At 41.3% G+C, this 22262-nt stretch overlaps 1 protein-coding gene and 1 long non-coding RNA gene across 12 annotated transcripts in view; both read right to left on the bottom strand.

Annotated features, from left to right (window-relative positions):
- The window catches only part of C20H14orf39 (chromosome 20 C14orf39 homolog), a 60724-nt gene extending 51099 nt beyond the window's left edge, over positions 1–9625 (bottom strand). The window contains exons 1-7 of one of the 8 annotated variants that reach the window (XM_051826392.3): positions 9426–9625; positions 8697–8746; positions 8557–8613; positions 7489–7615; positions 5266–5355; positions 2950–3137; positions 2815–2857 (exon numbers count right to left, since the gene is read on the bottom strand). In XM_051826392.3, coding sequence (XP_051682352.1) covers positions 2815–2857; positions 2950–3137; positions 5266–5355; positions 7489–7615; positions 8557–8613; positions 8697–8745 — 554 coding nt within the window. In that variant the 5' untranslated portion in view covers position 8746; positions 9426–9625. Of the gene's footprint in view, positions 1–2814; positions 2858–2949; positions 4566–5265; positions 5356–7488; positions 7616–8556; positions 8614–8696; positions 8747–9127; positions 9405–9425 lie in introns of those variants that run through there. The other 7 variants (XM_089322595.1, XM_017349488.4, XM_017349490.4 and 4 more) reach the window with 7 other exon arrangements.
- Positions 9626–11302: 1677 nt separating this feature from the next.
- On the bottom strand, positions 11303–21722 carry LOC149120068 (uncharacterized). 4 transcript variants are annotated; one of them, XR_016226464.1, is made up of 4 exons: positions 21447–21722; positions 20113–20225; positions 15688–15816; positions 11303–11512 (listed from the first exon to the last, which is right to left on the bottom strand). It is a non-coding gene; the product is annotated as an uncharacterized LOC149120068 (long non-coding RNA). The 4 variants fall into 4 exon arrangements; XR_016226466.1 differs by lacking the exon at positions 15688–15816 and having other exon boundaries at positions 11303–11551; positions 21447–21717; XR_016226463.1 differs by lacking the exon at positions 15688–15816 and having other exon boundaries at positions 21447–21713.
- Positions 21723–22262: the final 540 nt, after the last annotated feature.

Raw genomic sequence — 22262 nt, 5'->3', positions numbered from 1 at the left:
AATATCTGAAAACAGAGGTAAGACTAATAATTCAGCAGACTAACAAAGATAATTTATTGTTTATGTTATATTCTGAGCTTAAAACATATTTAATCCAAATTATTTTGTTAGCATTTTTTCTTTAATATTTTCACAGGGTAGTTTTTTCTCCCAGTTTTTCTTACCCAAGCTCACTGTGTCATTTGGCAAAACTAGTAACACATAATTCAGGTCCAAATTTAACTTCATTTGCCCATTATCTATTTGTTTCAAAGCCAATATTAAAAATCTATCCTGGGCCCAGTGGGTTAACATCCAGGCCTGAAGCGCCAGCATCCCATATGGGCACCAGTTCTTCCAATCCAGCTCTCTGATGTGGCCTGGGAAAGCAGTGGAGGATGGCCCAAGTCCGTGGGCTCCTGCACCCACGTGGGAGCCCAGGAAGAAGCTCCTGGCTCCTAGGTTTGGATTGGCGCAGCTCCATCTGTGTCGGCCAACTGGGGAGTAAGCCATCGGATGGAAGACCTCGCTCTCTCTCTGCCTCTCCTCTATGTAATTCTGACCTTCAAATGAATAAAATAAATCTTGGAAAAAAATCAACCCAATTTCTTTTGTTTTGTTTTGTTTTGTTTTGTTTTTTTGGCTCGATAATGTTTATCAGTGCAGAACTGTGCAGGTAGATCTTCCATCTCTACTTTCTCCTTGAATTGGACTTGTATCAGTTTCAAATAGTATTTCAGCTATTAATAAACATCATGATTATTAGCTGAAACAATTTCATAAGTTACTCTAACACCTATTAAAGAGAATTAAAAATGAATAGAATAGTGACAGTGAACAAGAACTCCAAAGACAAGACAAGCAATTGGCCAAGATGCCACTTGGGATGCCTGCATCTATATTGGAGTGCTTGAGTTGGAGTCCCAGCCTTGACCTCAATTCCAACTTCCATCACTAATGTGCACTCTGGGAGGCACTACATGGTGGTGCAAAGACCTGGGTCCCTGACACCCATCCTGGGTCACTTGGATTGAATTTTGGTTTCTGGCTGCTGCATGGCCCAGTCTCATATGTGTGGGCATTTGGGAAATGTACCATGGGATAGGAGTGCTCACTCTCTCTCTTTCAAAAATACTTAAAACATTTATCAGATCTTTCCTATTCTGCCTCAAAATTAGACAATTTATATATTAGAATACAAAAGTACAGGTGAATACTTGTATGATTTATAAAGCTATAGCTATCAAAAGTATCAATTTAATATTTTGCACATATATTTAACTCCTAATCTTTAAATTCATCATACCTCCATTTTTTCTTTATTTATTTTTATTTTATCTGAAAGGCAGATAGACAGAGGCAGAGAAAAATCTTCTATCTACTGGTTAACTCTCCAAATGCCCACATCCACCAGGGTAGGGCCAAGCTGAAGCCAGAAACCTGAAACTCCATCTGGGTCTCCAGTGTAGGTGGCAGGAATCCAATTACTCGAGTCATCTGCCATCTCTCACTGGAATCCAAACACTTGACAATGGGATGCAGATGTCCCAAGTGATGTCTTAACTACTGCACCAAACATCCACTCCTGTTTCATCATGTTTTCATGCAATGTTAAATCTCATTCCATTCCACATCCAACTCCCTTTACTCTTGCAATATCTTCAGGATCTACCACTCTTTCCCCTTTCCCACTGAGAAGTTCATGTATAGATGGGCAGCAAACAACAATAAAAACTAGAATAGGCTAAAACCAAAACACAGAGGGAGCAAGCAACAGAGGAGTTAAAAGGATGGTTTAGGATGAAGCAGAGAGAAAGCAAGGTTAGACTGTAGGGATAAAGAAGACTTAGTACAAACATTGGAGTTGTAATCTGATAGGAAAGCATATGAAGGATTGTGGAGGTTGAAAGAGGATTAAAGTTTCAAGTTCATCAGCAGGGAAGATCTCTCTGACAAACAGGTGAGACTTAGATGAATTAGCAATGACTTAAGCATCTATTACAGTGGTACTGCATTAGAATTACTTCTTTACATAACTGTCTCTTCTACCAAACCATGAGCTTCTTTTAAGAAAGATACAGATATCTTCTTCAGTACTGCCTGACACAGGGTTAGGTACTGAATGAATTTTTATAGATGAATAATTATAACTCACTTTATCAATTTCCATTCTAACAAGAAATAATCACTTGTTTTAACTAGAACTTTCTTTGATAAAACAGAGCAAAATGACATTTTCATTGATCTGGTTGCTAAAAGTATGTACTTTAAAGGCAGATAAATATATCATTTTTAAAAAGATTTTATTAATTTGAAAGGCAGAGTTACAGAGACAGAAGGAAACATACACACACACAAACACAGATCTCTTATCTGCTGGTTTACTCCTTAAATAGCAGCAATGACCAGGTCTGGGTTAGGCCAAAGAGAGGAACCAGAACTCCATCTTGGTCTCACATGTGGGTGGCAGGGCCCCAAGCACTTAGGCCATCTTTTGCTGCTTTCCCAAGCCCATTAGCACACAGCAGGATTAGAAGTGGAGCAGCTGGGACTCCAACTTGTGGCCATATGGGATGTTGGCACTGCAGGCAGAGGTATAACCTGCTATGCCACAATGCTGGCCATATGTATCATTTTATTCTAAAACTACTTGCTTCTGATCACTTGGATGTATATGCAACTAGTACCAAATAACCTTTAGAGTGACTTCTAAAATATGAATTACTCACAAAAACAAATTCATGTGTTTCTTACAAGAGAAGCGTAGTAACAATTAAAATACAGAAATAATATTTAACTAGTAAAAGATATAAGTAGAAATGCTATTGTGGATACATGTGTAATGTCCATTTATTAAGTGATGGAAAGGGAGCAGGCACTGAAAAACAAAATCATAGTTTAGACTGATTTATTATATTTTTATTATGAAAATACCATAATTAAAATAATACATCACAAAAATGTTAATACCTAGAAATTCCATGAGGATATTTTCATTGAGTTTTAGTTGTTCAGAACATGCCAACACTCTGCTTTTAATTTCTTCATGTTCTCTTTTCTTCTCATAATATTCATGTGAATAGGGTGCTTCTGAATATTTTAGTTGGTATTGCTTCAAAACATCTTTATACTGACATATATAACCATGATACATTTTTCTATTAAAATGAAAAGAAATGATGTACATATATCGAGTAGATCTAAAAGCTTCATAAAATCACTCGTTAAAGTCTCCTAAATTAAGCATACAAGGCAAGTCAAAATCTCATTATCCCTACTTCTCTCAATATTGTCTGTTTCAAACTTTCCTAAATCTTACCATACTTCTCAAATCTACTCTTCTTTGCTAACTGAGCTACTCACTCCTTACTCCTCTTTAACTTCCATTACAACCATCTTAATAGCACTATTCTCTCCAAGGTCACCAATAATCTAGTTTATCCAACTGAATGATCTCTTGTTGCTGCTCATTCTAATTAACACTGCAGGATCTGGTTGTTTGAATCACTTACTCCTTCTTGAATCTCTACTCTCCTTGGGTTCTAAGTCTCGGCTCTTCTCAGGTCAGCTACTTCTATAGCACTGAGTTTTTTTTTATACCCTTCCATTTTCTTTAGCTAAACCTATCACATGAAGTCGCATTCTATGTGTTGCAACTTTGGGTTCTATACCACTCATATACACCCCACAACTATCATACAAAGAAAACAGTCTGGAGGAACTCCTCCAACCCAAATATTAATGGTTGTTCATCAATTAAGGCACAAGTCTTGAGTGGGAGAGTTAATTCTTGCAAAAGGATATTAACTCTTCTTTCCTATTCAACTTGTGCTTGATCTACAAGAGACAATTATTTTGGTATATGAGCCCAATTTGATCTGCCACCTGTTTTTGTATGATCTGTGAACAAATGGATTTTACATTTTTAGGTAATTAGAAAAAATCAGAAGAAACATAGTTCATGAAACATTTACATTATATAAAATTCAAATTTCGGTGTCAATATTAGATAGCTCATCTATTTACATGTTGTCTGAAATTTCTTTGTGTCACAACAGCAAAGTGTAGTAGTTAAAATAGAGACTGTATGGCTCACAAAGCCTAAAATATTTACTATCTAGTTCTTTACAAAAAATAGTTTGTCAACTCTGATAAAAAACACTGAAGTTTTTCAATCCAGCTCTGTACAGAAAATAAATTCTTAGATCTTCTTTTTACCCAATTTTTATCAAATACTTAGTTTCAAAAAATAATATTCTTAATAATTTTTTGAAAATATGTAAACTTTGTATTTTTCATATTTCTTATTTCTTGCATCAAGCTATACTACATGGAAGAATTTCTTAAAAGATACTGTAATAATTATCTCAACTTTTCAGATGAAAAAAGAACAAGTATAAACAAACAGCTCATAGAATGAGAGGGAAAATAAGGATCATAGCCTTTTAATGGCTAGTATGTGAATCTTAAGAATGTTTTAATTCCTTAATACTACTAAACTCTGCCCAATTTAACAACATAAAGCAGTTGATCCAAAAACAAGCTTCTATTCTTCAAATGTTCAATTGCTTGGAGAAGTTCAAATACTTGGAGAAGTAGAGCAGGAAGCAGAAAAACACCAAAAGGAAACAAAACTTGGGTCATCAGTTTCAAATAAGATCAGCATGCTTTATCCATTCTGTTTATATTGCATATTTATATCCATTCTTCTAACATAATCTATAGAGGAATTTTGGCAGAGCCAGGTATAGTTAAGTCATGGTTCAAGAACAGCTATTATTATCTTGTACGTTGCCAGCAACACCAGAGATTAGAAGAAACAAGCAGCTGATATTCATGATACCTACAAATGTATGCATTTTCTTCTGTAAATTCTTGGTATTGAGTCATCAATTAAATTAACCCATGTGGCTTGTTTAGAAAGGAACTAAACTAACTAAAGTTAGCTATTTTGACTGTAGCTCAGATAAGTCATTAACAACAAACACTATCAGAGAGGTACACGTTTGATTGGTTTGGTTTAGCCTCTCACAGAATTATTTTTAAGATTGATGTTTTATAGTAATGGCTTACATTGAGATTTGTCGTAAGAAGAATGTATATAGAGAGCTTTACAACAAATAGGTAAACCTCAAAAGGTAAGAGCCCAAATATATGCAGTTTAAAAAAGAAAAAAACCTCCCACAGTGTACAAACCTTCTACACTTTTAATTAACATTCTTACAAGACATACTACTAATACTAACGTTTAGAATGGATAAGCTTAAATTAAGATTTGTACTGTACTTGTCTTTCTCAACAGTTTCTTGATAGACAGTAAACTGGTCCTGCATGTAATCTTCATGCTTATGGAAAACATCACATGTAGGCTTCCAGCTGTGAAAAAAAAAAACCATGGTATTCATAATCAGCATCTAAGAATGATAAACAAATCGACATAATAAAAAATGAATGTAATCATTTAAAGAGAAGACAAGCTTACATCAAAAAAACTATTCCTGCAGCAGATAAAACCACCACTAGCAAACCCGACTTCCCATATGGGTGCCGGTTAGTGTCCTGGCTTCTCCACTTCCAATCCAGCTCCCTGCTAATGTGCCTGGGAAAGCAGCAGAAGATGGCCCAAGTGTTTGGGCCCTGCACCCACATGGAGGAACCAGAAGCTTCTGGCTTCAGTTGGCTCCACTCTGGCGGTTTCAGGCACTTGGGAAATGAACCAGAGATGGAAGATGGATATCTTCCTTTCTCCCCACCCCCACCCCTGACTTTCAAATAAATAAACTCTGACTTTCAAATAAATAAATAAATCTTAAAAAAAAAAAACTATACCCATCTTCTATCACTACCACTATCACCATTCATTATTCCTATGCTAAAATATTAATACTCCTTAATTTTTACAAAAACCCTGTTTTTGAGCCATAACCAGGAAAGGAGCAAAAGTGGCATGGCCATAGTTTGTATCATTTTGACATTTCTACTACAGCTCTTTTACTCATCATCTAAGCTCAGCCTTTCTTTTATCATGTTTCCAAGATCTTTTCAAGAGCTGGGATAAGAGCTAAAGAGATACTTTTTTTTCTTTGAAACTTTTAAAGGATATGGTAATAAACCTTGAGGTAAAAAAGAAACAAAACTAAAATGAATTTCAAAATCGGTTATATTAAACTGAATATTCATTTATAAATTTTTACTATGTAACTTGAAAAAAATTACCAATAAGAAAAATCTATAATTAATGTGTGCCATGTCAGCTTCCACTCCAAGAACTGATCAAATAATTCTTTTTCCTAATTAAAAAAAAATTTGTTCAGATTCAAAAAGTATATATTTCTACTTTGGAAGCACAGAAAATTATATATAAGAAAATAACTATCATCTTTCTTTTTATACAAAATTCTTCCCTTACTAACTACTGAACAGAACTTATGCTCAAATATTTGCCAGAATTTCTGATCATTTCCATAGAAAATATTCTCCAAATGAAAATAAAAGATTCAAGGTTATACACAAAAATGCAATAATATGTTCACTAAGAAGTATGTTCACTAAGAAGATATTCTGTATAAGTGTTTTGATGTATATCTTTCTAGACTTTTCCTAATTTATATATAAACATGCAATTATAATTAGGGGCCAGCATCGTGGCACAGCCGGTACAGCCTCCACCTGCAACCGAGCATCTCATATAGGCTCTGGTTCATGTCCTGGCTGCTCCACTTCCAATCCAGTTTCCTGATAATGGCCTGGGAAATGCTCCTGGTTCCTGGCTTTGGTCTAGCCCACCCCTGGCCATTGCAGCCATCTGGGAAGTGAACCACAGACAGATCTCTCTCTGTCCCTCCCTCTTCCTTACCCCACCCCCAAGTCTGACTTTCAAATACATAAATAAATCTTAAAAAAAATACTAATTAGGTGCATCCTAAGAATATTGATCTATAATCTGGTTTGTTCAATTTTAATATACTATTTGTATCTTTCCATGTTAATATATATCTATATCATAATTTTATTGGCTACCTAGTGTTCATTCATATAGCTAAACCAAAATTCACTTAACCAATCCCTTCATGTTGAACACTGGTTACTTTGAATGTTCTCTTATCATATAAAAAAGGTTGAAATAGAACCCAAACAACTCACTAAGAAGAAAATAATCCAATTTGAAAATGGGCAGAGGATTGAAACATTCTAAAAATTTGAGGCTTCTCTTAAACAAACAAAAATCCTGAAAATTATTTCAAACTTTATGTCACAGGAATTTTATATACTGAGCTTATTTACACCAACTGGACCTGAATTAGTGAGATCCTATGGCCCTTATTTCATTTTTTTGAACCTCCTGTGAACTCTTTCTACAGTGGCACACAACAAGGCAATTTAAGACTTAATTCATTATTTTGCTAATATAGAATACTATTTTAAAGCAACAGCATCTTCACCTATAAATACAGAAATCTTGGATAAACGAATCTAATTATTGAAAGTTCATTTCTTTCAAATACTCACTCACTACAGTTGTTTTTGATCTCCTTACTATGTTTACAGTAATAGTCAATTTCTTCATCAGTTGTACTTATGGTTTCATGTATGTTACAAATAATTGCTCTGTTTTCTTTAATATCTTCAACACATTCTGGAAAGAGGAAATGTTTACTTTTTAGAGTAGAAATCATAAATTCCAAATAAACACACTAAGAAAGAAGTATGGCAAGTCACCTAAAAGGAGAACTAGAGAATGGATAATTGAGGCTTGACATGGGAAAGGCTTAAAAAACAGAGAACCAGGACTAGGCTTGATCCTAGTATCGGAAGGTAAGAAGGGTTTGTGTTTGGGATTTATAAGAAATAAATGTGACTGGTCCCTCATTTTTAACATTAGAGAGCTAGACCAAGGGACATATAAGGTCAATTATAGTTTATAATCTGAATTCATGTAAACACTTACTTATAATACTAGCATTAGACTATTATTTCTAACAAATACGAAATTTCTATTCATCAATTCCACATCAATTTATTATTAAATGCACCTTCAACTCACTTGTTACTAGTAGTTACATAAAATATTTCTTGAAGAGATTGTAATATTCTGCACTCCTGATTACAGAGAAGATAACCACTCTACCTTTTAAAACTATTAAGAGATCAATAGTTCTATTTTTGACAGTATACATATAGGGTCTTGAAATATTTTATTTATTTAATTTCGCTATTTCACTAATACTTTTCACAACTGTTATCCCAGAAAATGTGGCATCTATTAACCTGAGCCTCTGATTTCTGGGGATCTCTACAAGACAAGAAAATTTTCAAATATTTGAAATAATCTATTATTTGACAAAAAATAGCATATATTTCAAGAGGTTGTCTTGCACTTAAAATCCTTCACAAAATAATTAAATGCCGAATGCAGAAATTTATTACTGATAAACTCAAGTCACAACTATTTTTCCTAGGGGTAGTCATTACCGTGAACGGCCACAAAAGTTGTAACGTCTACTGCTAATTGTATATTATCTTATATGCCACAAAAAAATTAAGACTAAGATATCTTTATTATGCAGGACTACTTACTATTAATTCTTTGAATCACATCTTCTTTGGTACTTATGTCTTGCTCATACTGGAAAACTAAGAAAAATAATTATTCTGTGACTTGTTAAAACGTCCAATGGCAATACAAACGCTTTGTTCTGTTTTCACTTTATACCTACCAAATTCTAGCAAAAGTCTGTCCAAACTGACAAACAGGTTGTCATTCATCCTGGATACCGAGTGGAGGGGAAACATGCGTAAGGAGACAGTTCCCTAAGTCCCACGCGCGACAGTTTCGCCCCCCCCCTCGCCCCGCGCCGTCCACCTGCTTAGCAGAGCATTGGCCACGGACCACGCGCGGGTCAGCAGCGACGCGCGGGGCATCCGGGCCTCAGCCCACAGCCCCCAGCCCCGCTCGGCGCTCAACCGGAGGCGGCGCCTTCCAAAAGCTTTTGTTCGGAGTCTTCGAAACCTTTGGGGTCCGCAGACACCCGGGTTTCTCAGGAGGCTCTGCTTCTTAGACAAGCCCCTGGGCTCCCTCCCGCGCTGGCCAGCGCCAGCCCTTCCCCATCCCGCAGCCAGGCTAGCCCGGCCAGCTTCCTCCGTCTACCGATTCACCGGCACCGGACCGCCGGCTCGCCTTCCTCAACACGCCTGGCGGCGGGTTCGCGTCTCCGGGTGCCCGCGCAGCCCTGAGGCGACCCCGGCCGCGCCGCCCCACGGCCTCCCTCACGCCCCGCGCGCCACGGCCGCCCCGCGCCGCCTCAGCCCCCGCTCGCGGCCGGGAGGCGGGATGAGGCGACGCGCCGGCGGATCAGCGAACGCGACCCCGGGCGGATCTCCGCGCAGGGGCGCCCGCACCTCCGTCCCTCCCTCCCGCACGCACGCGCGCCCGCTCTCCCTCTCACACTCCGGCTCCGTCTCTCTCGCTCTCTCCCTCAGAACCGCCCGCTCAGGAAGCCACAGCCACACCCAGATCGCCCGCCCATCCACCTACGCAGACCCTGCTGACCCAACCCGGCCTCTGTCGCAGGGAAGCCCAGTTCCACGCCAGGCCCCCAGCGCCCCGGCCTCGACGCCAGACGCCGACGCCCGCCCGGCCGAGCCTCGCCCCGCCCCCTGGCGCCGGCCCCGGGAGCACGCGCCCAGCACGTGGTGGGCGGGGCCGGTCGCGCGCCGGAGCGCGAGCGCGCGTCCGCGAGCCCCGCCCTTGGCCTCGGAGCGCGCTGGAGCGCGGGAGGAGCTGATCTGGGCAGGGGCTCGCAGGGGGCGCCCATTGGCTTGGAGGCAGGTGTGTGCTGAAGACGAGTCATTGAGTCACGGTTTCCTAAAAGTGATTTGGAGAACAGCAGTAAAATTGGAACTAACTGTATAACATGACGGTAAACACTCGAATCGGTAATCAAAATTTAATTCTGCATTCAGATTTTTCTTTTGTAAAGATTTATTTATTTACTGGAAAGTCAGAGTTACACAGAGAGAGAAGGAGAGGCAGAGAGAGAGAGAGAGGTCTTCCATCTGCTGGTTCACTCCCCAGATGGCCGCAACTGCTGGAGCTGCGCTGATCCAATGGCAGGAGCCAGGTGCTTCTCCTGGTCTCCCATGTGGGTGCAGGGCCCAAGCACTTGGGCCATCCTCCACTGCACTCCCTGGCCACAGCAGAGAGCTGGCCTGGAAGAGGGGCAGTTGGAACTAGAACCAGCGTCCATGTGGGATGCCAGCACTTCAGGCGGCGGCTGTACCCGCTACGCCATGGCGCCGGTGACATCATAGATTTTTTTTTAATTTTTTTTTTTTTTTGACAGGCAGAGTTAGTGAGAGAGACAGAGAGAAAGGTCTTCCTTTACCGTTGGTTCACCCTCCAATGGCTGCCATGGCTGGCGCGCTGCAGCTGGCGCACCGCGGTGATCTGAAGCCAGGAGCCAGGTGCTTCTCTTGGTCTCCCATGGGGTGCAGGGCCCAAGTACTTGGGCCATCCTCCACTGCACTCCCTGGCCACAGCAGAGAGCTGCAATGGAAGAGGGGCAACCGGGACAGAATCTGGCGCCCCGACCGGGACTAGAACTTGGGGTGCCGGCGCCACAGGCAGAGGATTAGCCTAGTGAGCCACCGCGCTGGCGACATCATAGATTATTAAAATGAAAAATGAGCTTTCAGACGTTTTTCTTGAGTACCCGAGACCAGATAGGCATACGCACTTTCATTGTAATATGCTGTACTGTAGTTGGTATGTAGGAATGTAGCAGATTTATTCTTTTGTGTTTATGTGGAATCTAATTTTACTTATTTTTCCAGGTTTACTGAGGTATAATTAACAAATAAAATTGTATATATGGAACATTCTTGTATTTATGGTATTTTGATATAAGTATGCATTGTAAAATTACTACAATTAAATTGACTTGTGTATTGTATGCATCATCTCATATAGTTACCATTTGTGTGTGTGGTGAGAACATTTTATATCCACTCTTAGCAAATTTCAAGTACACAGTATATTATAGCCACTATGCTGTACCTTAGATCTCCAGAATTTACTCATTTAATTTACCCATCTAATTGAAACTTTGTATCCTGTGACTAGCATCTCCCCTCTGGGGTGCCCCTGGCAACCACCATTCTCTCTAATTCCAGGACTTCAGCTTTTTTAAACTCTACATATAAGCGATATCATGCAGCGTTGTCTTTCCATACGAGATTTATTTCACATAGTATAATGTCCTCCAGGTTCATCCGTGTTGTTGCCAATTACAGGATTTCCTTATTTTTTTAAAGATTTATTTATTTATTTATTTGAAAGGCACAGTCACAGAGAGGCAGAGAGAGAGAGAGAGAGGTCTTCCATCCACTGATTCACTCCCCAGATGGCTTCAACGGCCAGAGCTTCGCCATTCTGAAGCCAGGAACCAAGAGCTTCCTCCAGGTCTCCCACGCGGATGCAGGGGTCCAAGGACGTGGGCCATCTTCTACTGCTTTCCCAGGCCATGGCAGAGAGCTGGATCAAAAGTGGAGCAACCAGGTCTTGAACCAGCACCTGTATGGGATGCCAGTACTGCAAGCATCGGCTTTACCGGCTATGCCACAGCGCCAGCCCCAGGATTTCCTTATTTTTTAAAGCTGAATAATACTCCATTGTGTGTATGGGTGTGTTTCAGATGTTCAAGGGAATGCAGATATCTCTCTGACATACTAATTTCATATCTCTTGGATATATACTCAGATGTAGGGCTGCTGAGTCATGTGGTAGTTCTACTGTAACTTTTTGAGGAGCCTCCATGCTGTTTCCTGTAATGGTTACACCAGTGACGTTTCCACCAACAGGGTCCAACTTTCCCTTTTCTCTATGTCTTCATCAACTTATCTTTTGCCTTTTCGAGAATAGCCATTCTAGCAGGCATGATGTGATACCTCACTGTGGTTTGGGTTTGCACTTCCCTGATGATAAGCCATGTTGAACATTTTTTAATATACCTGTTGGCCATTTGTATGTCTTCTTTTGAGAAAAATTTGTTCAGATTCTTCACCTTTTAAATCGGCTTATTCCTTTTCTTGCTACTGAGTTGTCTGAGTTCCTTATATGTTTTAGACATTAACTGAATTTAATTCTTATTAAATTTGTTTATAATACATTTATGAACTACTCCTCTTTCGGAAAGCATAAGAAAATAAATATTAAGGGCAGAGTTATTTATTCTGGCTGGCACTGTATTACTGTGACTCTCCAGAAAATGTTATGGTCAAGAGTTGATCCATTAACCTAACACTAGATTTTATGCAGAATATTTGCAAACATATGGAAGCATCACCTTACTGAGATCTGAAAATCAATTTACTTGTATTTCAACTCACATCAATGTGTATCTTAATTGCTCTAATAGTAATATACCTGAATTCTACCAACACCTCTACCACTTATCCTATTCCAAGAAAATCTTCTGGAAAAACAATGAAGATGCTCCATCTACTGGAGACTTAAATAAACTTTATCCTCCTCCTCATGAATACAAAGCTCCCTTTGAAAAATTATAGAACTTTGACTCAGATTAACATTTATCCTAACAAATTATTTTCTGGGAAAGTATTCCTGTAAGACAAAAGAAAAAAAAAAAACTCTCCTAACATTTGCCTTTGACTCGATATATGCGATCAGAATCTGAAGAAATGCCCTATTTGAACCTGCTGCCCATTCTAATTGCATAGTATTCCTTTTTTTCCTTTTACTGCTAAATGTATCATAAAGCCTTCTTCTACCTACAGTTTCTCTCCACTTCCTTCCTAGTCAACTCTTTCAATTCAACCACTCTCTCTACAGTCAAAGAATATTTGTATTTCAAATCTAATGGTCTTTTCTGTCTTATCTTACTCTCTTCCAGTCTTGCACGTCTGTTCCACTCCCCTCCTACCACCAGCCGCTCCACAGTTCTACTTCTTTTCCCCTCACCAGCACCATCGCTTTTATGAAGGTTTTTATCTTTAACTCTGCCCCTTCCTGCACTCTTTTCTTTTGGTCATTCATCCATAATGGCTTTAATATCACTTTTGTATTTATTTCTCCTAAATCTATATTTCCAGCCCTATCCTACTATCTAAGAGTTATCCAGATACTTAACTTACATGTTTGTCAATCAGTTCATGTTTAACCTGGTCCAAATCCAAAATTTTCTCTGCCTCTCCATAGCACAGTAATTGTCCCAAAAATCAACACATGAAAATTTGACTTCTTAAATGATTCCTATAATTTCTCATAAGTAATTATTCATAGAGTCTTATTGAATCTTTTTTTTTTTTTTGCTATATACTTTGGATGTGTCCAATCAACTCTATAATAATCTTTGTAGGTAGATACAGATTGAACTTCTGGTTCTATTGTTTGTTAAGTCAAAACTGTGGTCAGGTTTTCAACATAAGCTTCAGTTTCCTCAAATATAAAGTGATCATATTAACAATCCCAGCATTACAGAATGGTTGTAAAGATTAAGTTTAAAATGTTTAAAAAAAAAAAAAAGAGGCTAGTACTGTGGTGTAGCAGGTAAAGCCTCCACCTGCAGTGCTGGCATCCCATGTGGGCCCTGGTTTGAGTCCCAGCTACTCCACTTTCAATCCAGCTCTCTGCTATGGCCTGGGAAAGCAGTAGAAGATGGCCCACGTCCTTGGGCCCCTGCACCTGCGTGGGAGACCTGGAAGAAGCTCCTGACTCCTGGCTTCGGATCGGCACGGCTCTGGAAATTGTGGCCATCTTCCATCAGATGGAAGACCTCTCTCTCTCTGTCTCTCTCTTTCTCTCTCTCTGTCTGTCTCTGCCTCTGCCTCTGCCTCTCTGTAACTCACTGCCTTTCAAATAAATAAATCTTAAAAAAAAAAAACCCTCTAATATAATGCCCAACATACGGTGTAAAGGAAATATAGAAGCCATCGATGCAACTTCCTGAAATTCCAGCTACCAGACATATCCTGTTGACTTCTTCATCTTTCTGTCCTCTCCTGTAACAACAGAGCTAGCTCTCCTCTTAACCGAAAGTCTGTTCCTTCACTGTTTCTTCAGTGCCTTCTCAGGAATGTGAAAATACCAAGTGTCCCTTTTCTCTGTGTGCATCAAATCTCTTCCATTCAATTGTATCCCTACCGTAAGCTTTAAATGTGGTCAAGCCTCTACCAGGAAAAAGGGAGGGGGGAGGCCAGATGGACAAGGAAAGGAGGGGAGAGAGGATGAGAGAGAAAGAGGAAGACGAGGGAAGGAGAGAGAGAGGAAGGAGGGTTGGAGGAGGAAGGAAGGGGAGGGAAGGAATGACAGAGGAAGAATGGATAGGTGGATCTTCTCTAGACACTAAGGCGTCCTAACAGTCAATATTATGTTTCTCTTAGAATCAATTTTCTAAACAGTTGTCTAAACTCACACTGCCTCCCGCCTGGCTCATTTTTCAGTTTACTCAAATCTGCTTACCAATCCCAGTATGCCATAAAATTGGTTCTTGTCATTAATTCTAATGAACATGTTTCATGTTTACCTGAGCTGACCTCTCTGCAGCATTCAATAGCGTCATCACACATCCTTCTTAAAACACAAAACAGCCAGCACTGTGGCATAGCGGGTTAAGCTGCAGTCTGCAGTGTTGGCATCCCATAGGGGTGCAGGATCGAGTCCTGGCTGCTCCACTTCCAATTCATTATTGCATGAGGGATTATGTTTCAATATGAATTTGAAGAGACACAAATATTCAAATCATAGTACAAGCCAAACAGCTCACATTCTCCCCACATACACACACTAATACTGAGCCTCTTTTAATATTCTCTTTTCTTTCCATTTACACACTCCTGAAATCTAGGTGTCACCTTTGGCAATTTCTCCTGTCATCATCCATATCTAATCCATCATAAATCCTACCACTTTTACCTTTTTTCTTTTTCTTTTTTTTTAAGATTTATTTTATTTATTTGCGTTATAGAGAAAGGGAGAGACAGAGAGAGAGGTCTTCCATCCACTGGTTCGCTCCCCAAATGGTCACAATGGCTGGAGCTGAGCCAATCCGAAGCCAAGAAGCCAGAGTTTCTTCCTGGTCTGGGTGCAGGGGTCCAAGGACTTAGGCTGCTTTCCCAGGCACACTAGCAGGGAGCTGGATTGGAAGAGGAGCAGCCAGGGCTCGAACCGTGCCCATATGGGATGCCAGTGCAGGCCAGGACTTTAATCCACTGTGCCACAGCACTGGCCCCCAGTTTTACCTCTTTTTCTTTTTTTTCTTATTTATTTATTTGACAGGTAGAGTTATAGACAGTGAGAGAGACAGAGACAGAGAGAGAAAGGTCTTCCTTCCGTTGGTTCACCCCCAAAATGGCCGCTACGGCTGGAGCTACAGCGATCTGAAGCCAGGAGCCAAGTGCTTCCTCCTGGGCTCCCATGCGGGTGCAGGGCCCAAGCACTTGGGCCATCCTCCACTGCCTTCCCCGGCCACAGCAGAGAGCTGGACTGGAAGAGGATCAACTGGGACTAGAACCTGGTGCCCATATGGGATGCCGGCGCAGCAGGCGGAGGATTAACCAACTGAGCCACGGTGTCGGCCCCACTTATTTTTATTTTTTAATATTTATTTATTTATTTATTTGAGATATAGAGTTACTGATAGTGAGAGGGAAAGACAGAGAGAGAGGTCTTCCATCCACTGATTCACTCACCAATGGCGTGAGCTGTGCCGATTGGAAACCAGGAGCCAGGAGCTTCTTCCTGGTCTCCCATGTGGGTGCAGGGGCCCAAGGACTTAGGCCATCCTCTGCTGCTTCTTTCCCAGGCACATTAGCAGGGAGCTGGATTGGAAGAGGAGAAGCCAGGACTCGAACCGGTGACCATATGGGATGCTGGTGCCACAGGCAGAGACTTAACCCAGTACGCCACAGCACACTGCCCCCCCTTTTACCTCTTAATAGCTTTCAGTTCCATTTACATCTCTTCATTTCAGTTGCCTCCATCTTAGTCCAAATCACCATCATTCTCTGTAATAGCTTGCAAACTAGTTTTGCTGTGTAACAATGCTAGCCCTCTTGCCCTGCCATAGAGTAATTCTTTCTTCTTTCTCTGTGTGTCTTAATCTCACCTTAAAATGCATCAATAGCATTCTATTGTTCTAAGAAGAAAGCACAGGGGTGGCACTGTGGCGCAGTGGGTTAACTCCCTGGCCTGAAGCATCCCATATGGGTGACGGTTCAAGATCCCACTGCTCCACTTCCGATCCAGCTCTCTGCTATGGCCTGGGATAGCAGTAGAAGATGGCCCAAGTCCTTGGGCCCCTGCACCCACGTGGGAGACTCAGAAGAAGCTCCTGGCTCCTGGCTTCAGATCGATGCAGCTCAGGCCATTGTGGCCAATTTGGGGAGTGAACCAGTGGATGGAAGACCTCTCTCTCTCTCTCTCTCTCTCTGCCTCTCTGTGTAACTCTGACTTTCAAATAAATAAATAAATCTTAAACAAACAAAAAAAAGAATAAAGGACAAAATCCTTATCATGGCCTACAGGGATGTTGTGATCCTGTCCCCATCTACTTCTGCATCTTCATATTATACCAACACTACCTTCCCCTTTGCAATCCTGTCTCACTTTCAGTTCCTCACCTGTCCTGTGCATCAGAGGTACACGCTGTTGCTGGTATCCTCAGTCTGGAATGCTCTACCTTCTTCATTTAATAACTTGCTACTCATTCCTCAACCCTCCAGTATCACAGCTTCGGCAATATTGATTATAAACTCTCCAGGTTTGTGGATCCTTCATAACCATTAATGCATTTATAATTCTCCATTATATAAATATCTATCTCATCCACCATACTGTAGGCTCGCTGAGAACAAGCCCAATCCTGCCTACGCACGCCCACGCATGCACACACACACATGCACACACACACATGCACACCGCTTGGCAGTCAGAAGCAATAGGTTATAGCAGTAGTTTGTCATAATGGCTATAATTCCAATTCCATTCACAAGCACTTCCCAGGGAATAAGTGCCACTTCATTCTGCCTCGGAACAGTGATTATAGGGAAAACAGTCAAAGAGGAGGAAGTGAAGCCATGTGACTGCTAAGACCAATCGATTTACACGAATGGCTGTTAGGTCAATGGGAAAAACAACAGGCTAACAGTGTGCCTGGATTTTCAGATATGCATGACTGAGTTTACATTTGAATATGAAAACAAAAACCCCTTCCTCTTTGTTTCCTCACTTGATCCCCTGTGTCTGGATCAGTGGGGGCTGACTTTCTTGGCCAGATCAGGTTTATACCTTCATCACCTCCTTGAATTACCTTGTCAATAAGATATATGCAATCATTTGACTACTCTGCTTTCCTTTCTTGACAATACTCCAAAGTTGGCAGTGTCCTGAGCACATACAAGCTATATTAGACAAATACAAAAACCAGACTTTTGACACCATTTAATATTAATCTTTTTTAAAGATTTATTTGTTTATTTGAAACTCAAGAGTTACACAGAGAAAGAGAGGCAGAGAGAGAGAGAGAGAGAGGTCTTCCATCCACTGGTTCATTCCCCAATTGGCCGCAATGGCCGGAGATGCACCAATCTGAAGCCAGGAGCCAGGAGCTTCTTCTGAGTCTCCCACATGGGTGTAGGATCCCAAGAACTTAGGTTATCTTCTACTGCTTTCCCAAGCCATAGCAGAGAGCTAGATCAGAAGTGGAGCATACAGTACTCAAACCCGTGCCCAAATGGGATGCCATCACTGTAGGCAGCAGCTTTACCCACTATGCCACAGCTCTGGCCCCTGAATATTAATAACGCATACATTGCTTTATGGTTCATGTGCCATTGATTCTGGTTTTGGTACAAGCTGTCCTCAAATATATGTAGTTACTTCTAAAATCCTATTAGATAGGGGCTGGTGCTGTAGTGTAGTGAGCTAAGCCTCTGCCTGCAGTGCCAACATCCCATATAGGTGCTGGTTCTAGTCCTGAATGCTCCGCTTTCAATCCAGCTCTCTGCTGTGGCCTGGGAAAGCACTGGAAAATTGCCCAAGTGCTTGGATCTCTGCACTCACACAGGAGACCTAGAAGAAGCTCCTGGCTCCTGGCTTTGGATCAGCGCAGCTCCAGCTGCTGTGGCCATTTGGGGAGTGAACCAGCAGATGGAAGACCTCTCTGTCTCTCCCTCTCTCTGTCTGTAACTCTACCTCTCAAATAAATAAATAAAATCTTTTTAGAGAATGTAAACTGTCATGTGGACAAAAGAGGAGGACAGCATATTAAGTGAAATAAGTCAGGCACAGAAAGACAAATGCTGCATGATCTCATTCAACATATGTGGAAGCTAAAAAGTTTATCTCAGTGGCAGGCCTTGTGCTACAGCAGTGAGACCACCACTTGAGTTGCCGCATACCACATTAGAGTGCCTGAATTCAAGTCCCACCCCCTGGGAGACAGCAGATGATGGCTCAAGTACTTTTACCTTACCACTCCCATGGGAGACCCTCCTGGACTTCCAGGTTCCTGACTTTGGCCTGGCCTGGCCCAGCTCTGACTGTTGCAGGTATTTGATGGGAAGTATCTCTCTCTTTGTCTCTGTCTCTGTCTCTCTCTCCTCCACCCACCTCCCTTAAAAAAAAAACAAAAACAAAAACAAAACAAAACAAAAAAACCAGCACTAGCATCCCATATGAGTGCTACTTCTAGTCCCAGCTGTTCCACTTGCCATCCACCTCCCTGCTACTGCACCTTGGAAAGCAGCAGAAGATGGCCCAAGTACTTGGGTCCCTGCTGCCCATATGGGGAGACCTGATGGAGGTCCAGGGTCCTGGCATACCTGGCTCCAGCCTGGCCCAGCCCTGGCCATTGTGGCCACTTGGAAAGTAAACCAGCAGATGAAGAGCTCTCTTTCCCTCTGTCTATCCCTTTCTCTGTGTCACTCTGCCCTTCAAATAAATAAAATAACTTAAAAAAATTGTAAAACACAAAGTTGACCTCATAGAAGTATAGAGCAGAATAGAGGTTACCAGAACCTTGGAAAAGCGTGGGGTATAATTGGATAGGAGGTTCTAACATTTCTGTAGCACAGTAGAATAACTATGGTTGGCAATAATTAAATATTGCAAAATACCTAGTAGGATTTTTTAATGTTCCCAACACAAAGAAATGATATAATGTGTAAGGTGATAGATATGGCAATTATTCAAACTATATACCTGTATAGAAACATCACACTATACCCCATAAATATTTACAATTACTATGTGTCAATTAAAAGTAAAAATAGAAAAAAAAGAATAGACTGTCTAGAAACATGTAACATAATTGGTTTTTGTTTTTTCTTTAATGTTAACCTTCTATTTTTAAATCTCTATTTTTATTTTATTCAAAAGGCAGAGAGAGAGAGAAAGAGAATGAGAAAGAGAGCACTTCTATCTGCAACAACCAGGTCTGGGCCAGGCCAAAGCCAGGAGCTAGGAACGTAATCTGGGTCTCTCACTTGGGTGGCAGGGACCAAGCACTTGAGCCATCATCTGCTGCCTTCCGAAGGTACACATTAGCAGGAAGCTGAATTGGAAGCAGAGCCAGGGCTCGACCAGGCACTCTGATGTGGGATGCAGGTGTGCCAAATGGCGACATACCACTGTATCAAATACCTGCTCTAACATAACTGATAAACAAGTGTTCTTATATTTAGTTAAGAGGCAGAAGGGGTACTGGAGAAGGAAAAGTTGAGAGTCTATGCCATCCCAGAAATCCTTAAAGATGGAGTAACAGAAAAGAAGGAAAGTGAAGTGAAGATCTTTTACAGTCTGATCCTGTTTGATAGGGAGAAGAATGGGCGAAGTAGGCTTGTCACAGTAGGGAACTGCAAAATATTGAATATCTGGGTTACAACCAAGAGTAAGGTCAGGTGTCACAAGTGAGAGGACAGAAAAAAAACAAGAGCAAGATCTCTCTCTCTTCCCACCTACCAAATATTGTTTTTACCTCTTGTTTACAGTTTCTAGATATTTGATAGATATGAGACATATATATAAAAGGTCTTCTTAATGCTAGACACGCAACTTCATAATGATGCTTTAAAACAGTGAGATGAGAAAAAAAAATCAACTTCCACCTGCCTTACCTGCAAAGGGTTGTAACCAAGGGTAAACAAGGGGTGCAGCCAGCTGCGTGTTCGCCCCTTGGTTTAACAAGGTGAAGGAAGAGAATTGGGGAGCAATGGCTTCTGGGTTCTCCCTGCCAAAAAGAAAGTGGGGGTGATGAAGGTTAAATGAGGCGGTCAGGACTGTGGAAATCTGGGAGTGGAATTCATCCAGACCCATGCAATAACCTTTTGATTTGTTTTCTGAGTAGACTCCCTCCACAGGTGGCAGGGGTAAGGAATCTTCATTCCCAGCTTCCAGTTTGAGCCCAGCTGAGGGCTCCTTGCAATGGTATCAGAAAAAAACAACAAAGTGTGGCAAAAAAAGTGATAATTACAGATCCTACCTGGAGCAAATTAAAATATATACAAAATGTAAGAAAGAAATAGTAATAGAATAAAATTTTGACTGATAAAAATTTGTACTAAATCCAAATAACTCATTGCCATATATATCACATTGAACTAAATCACTTATGTAAAATCATTATTTTCATAAAATTCTTCTGACCCCTTTGTCTTTAAAAAAAAAAAGATTTATGGGCCGACGCTGTGGCATAGCCAGTAAAGCCACCGGCTGTAGTGCTGGCATCCCATATGGGTGCTGGTTTGAGATCTGGCTGCTCCACTTCCATCCAACTCTCTGCTATGGCCTAGGAAAGCAGTAGAAGATTTTTAAAGATTTTAAGAAAATTCTTAAAGATTTATTTATTTATTTATTTATTTGAAAGGCAGAATTACAGAGAGGCAGAGAGAGAAAGGTCTTCCATGCGCTAGTTCACTCCCCAAATGGCTGCAACAGCTGGAACTAGGCCAATCCGAAGCCAAGAGCTTCTTCCGGGTCTGCCACGTGGGTGCAGGGGCCCAAAGACTTGAGCCATCTTCTATTGCTTTCCCAGGCCATAGCAGGGAGCTGGATCAGAAGTGGAGCAGCTGGGACTTGAACCAGCACTATATGGAGAGCTGGCACTGCAGGTGGGGGCTTTACCTGCTATGCCACAGCACCGGCCCCATGACCCCTTTGTCTTAAAGGTAGAGACCACTTTTATACATTATTACTAAGACAAAAGAAAAGAGCTCTATTTGAATTCATTGACATAAAGAAAAATAAACTACAAATTCCTTAATATGTTTTCACTCTATTCTAGAATAACAAATGCAAAAAGAAGATGAAATATTCTTTCCTTTATCTTATCCCATGACATAAATACACTGCTTTTGTTGTTCATTTAATTATTGTCCCAAAGGAAACTTAAGTGCAAACGTCAGTATTTTAGATACAAATGAAGAAATAAATAAAATGATTGGGCTCTTACCAATCTTGACACTGAGTAATGTTGAGGTGAAAGTCTTATAAAAACAAAAATAAAAGGTTTTTCCTACTTCTAGGTTGCCCACTGCTAATGTTCTATTTGTTCTATTTACTTCCAAGAAACATTTGAGATCAGTGTGGGGAGCAACCCGGACTAGACTGAGTTACTGGAATTAAGACTTATTCTATGCATCTGCTCTCCCACAATATGGCGCTGGGAGAGGAGAAAACAGCTTCTACGCAGCTGCCTCCAGTTCAACCAATAAACTGTAGGACCTACTCCTGATTAGAGGAGAGCAGCGTACTCGGCATGTGGGCAGCCGAGTTAGGATTGGCGGAGGAGGACTATAAAGGAGGAGAGAGACGGCATTCACCAGGAACATCTAAGGGGAACATCTAGCTGAAGGAACACCTGTGCAGCCCCCGAGAAAGCCGGCCGGCGGTGTGCCGCTCCCCTGAGGAAGTGGGGAATGTGGCCAGGGGGAACTGCCCTTCCACGGAGGTGGAAGGGATAGTAGCCAACCCGGGAAGAACCAGCAGCAAACCCGGGGAGGGCCGAGCAGACAAAAGAACAGCGCAGGGTCCTGTGTCGTTCCTCCACGAAGAGGGGGAGCGACAGATCAGCACATTTGTTTTACAGTCAGGTGTGGTAGCTTAGGAAAAGAACCCCAAAGATCCGTTCACTTCCCAACGCTCAGACTGTGAACATTTCTTTACAGGGTAAAAGATGGGATTTGGTTGGGGAGCTTGAGAGGAAGGGCACATGCTGGGTCATCCAGGTGGACCTCAAATGCGATCACAGCTTCGTCATGCAATGCAG

This window comes from Oryctolagus cuniculus, chromosome 20 (assembly GCF_051225735.1).
Source record: "Oryctolagus cuniculus isolate XC-2025 breed Fujian yellow rabbit chromosome 20, ASM5122573v1, whole genome shotgun sequence".
In the NCBI taxonomy this organism is placed as follows: Eukaryota; Metazoa; Chordata; class Mammalia; order Lagomorpha; family Leporidae; genus Oryctolagus; species Oryctolagus cuniculus.
Note: the sequence above shows the minus strand (reverse complement) of the source record. Positions and strands in the feature narration are given on the sequence as shown.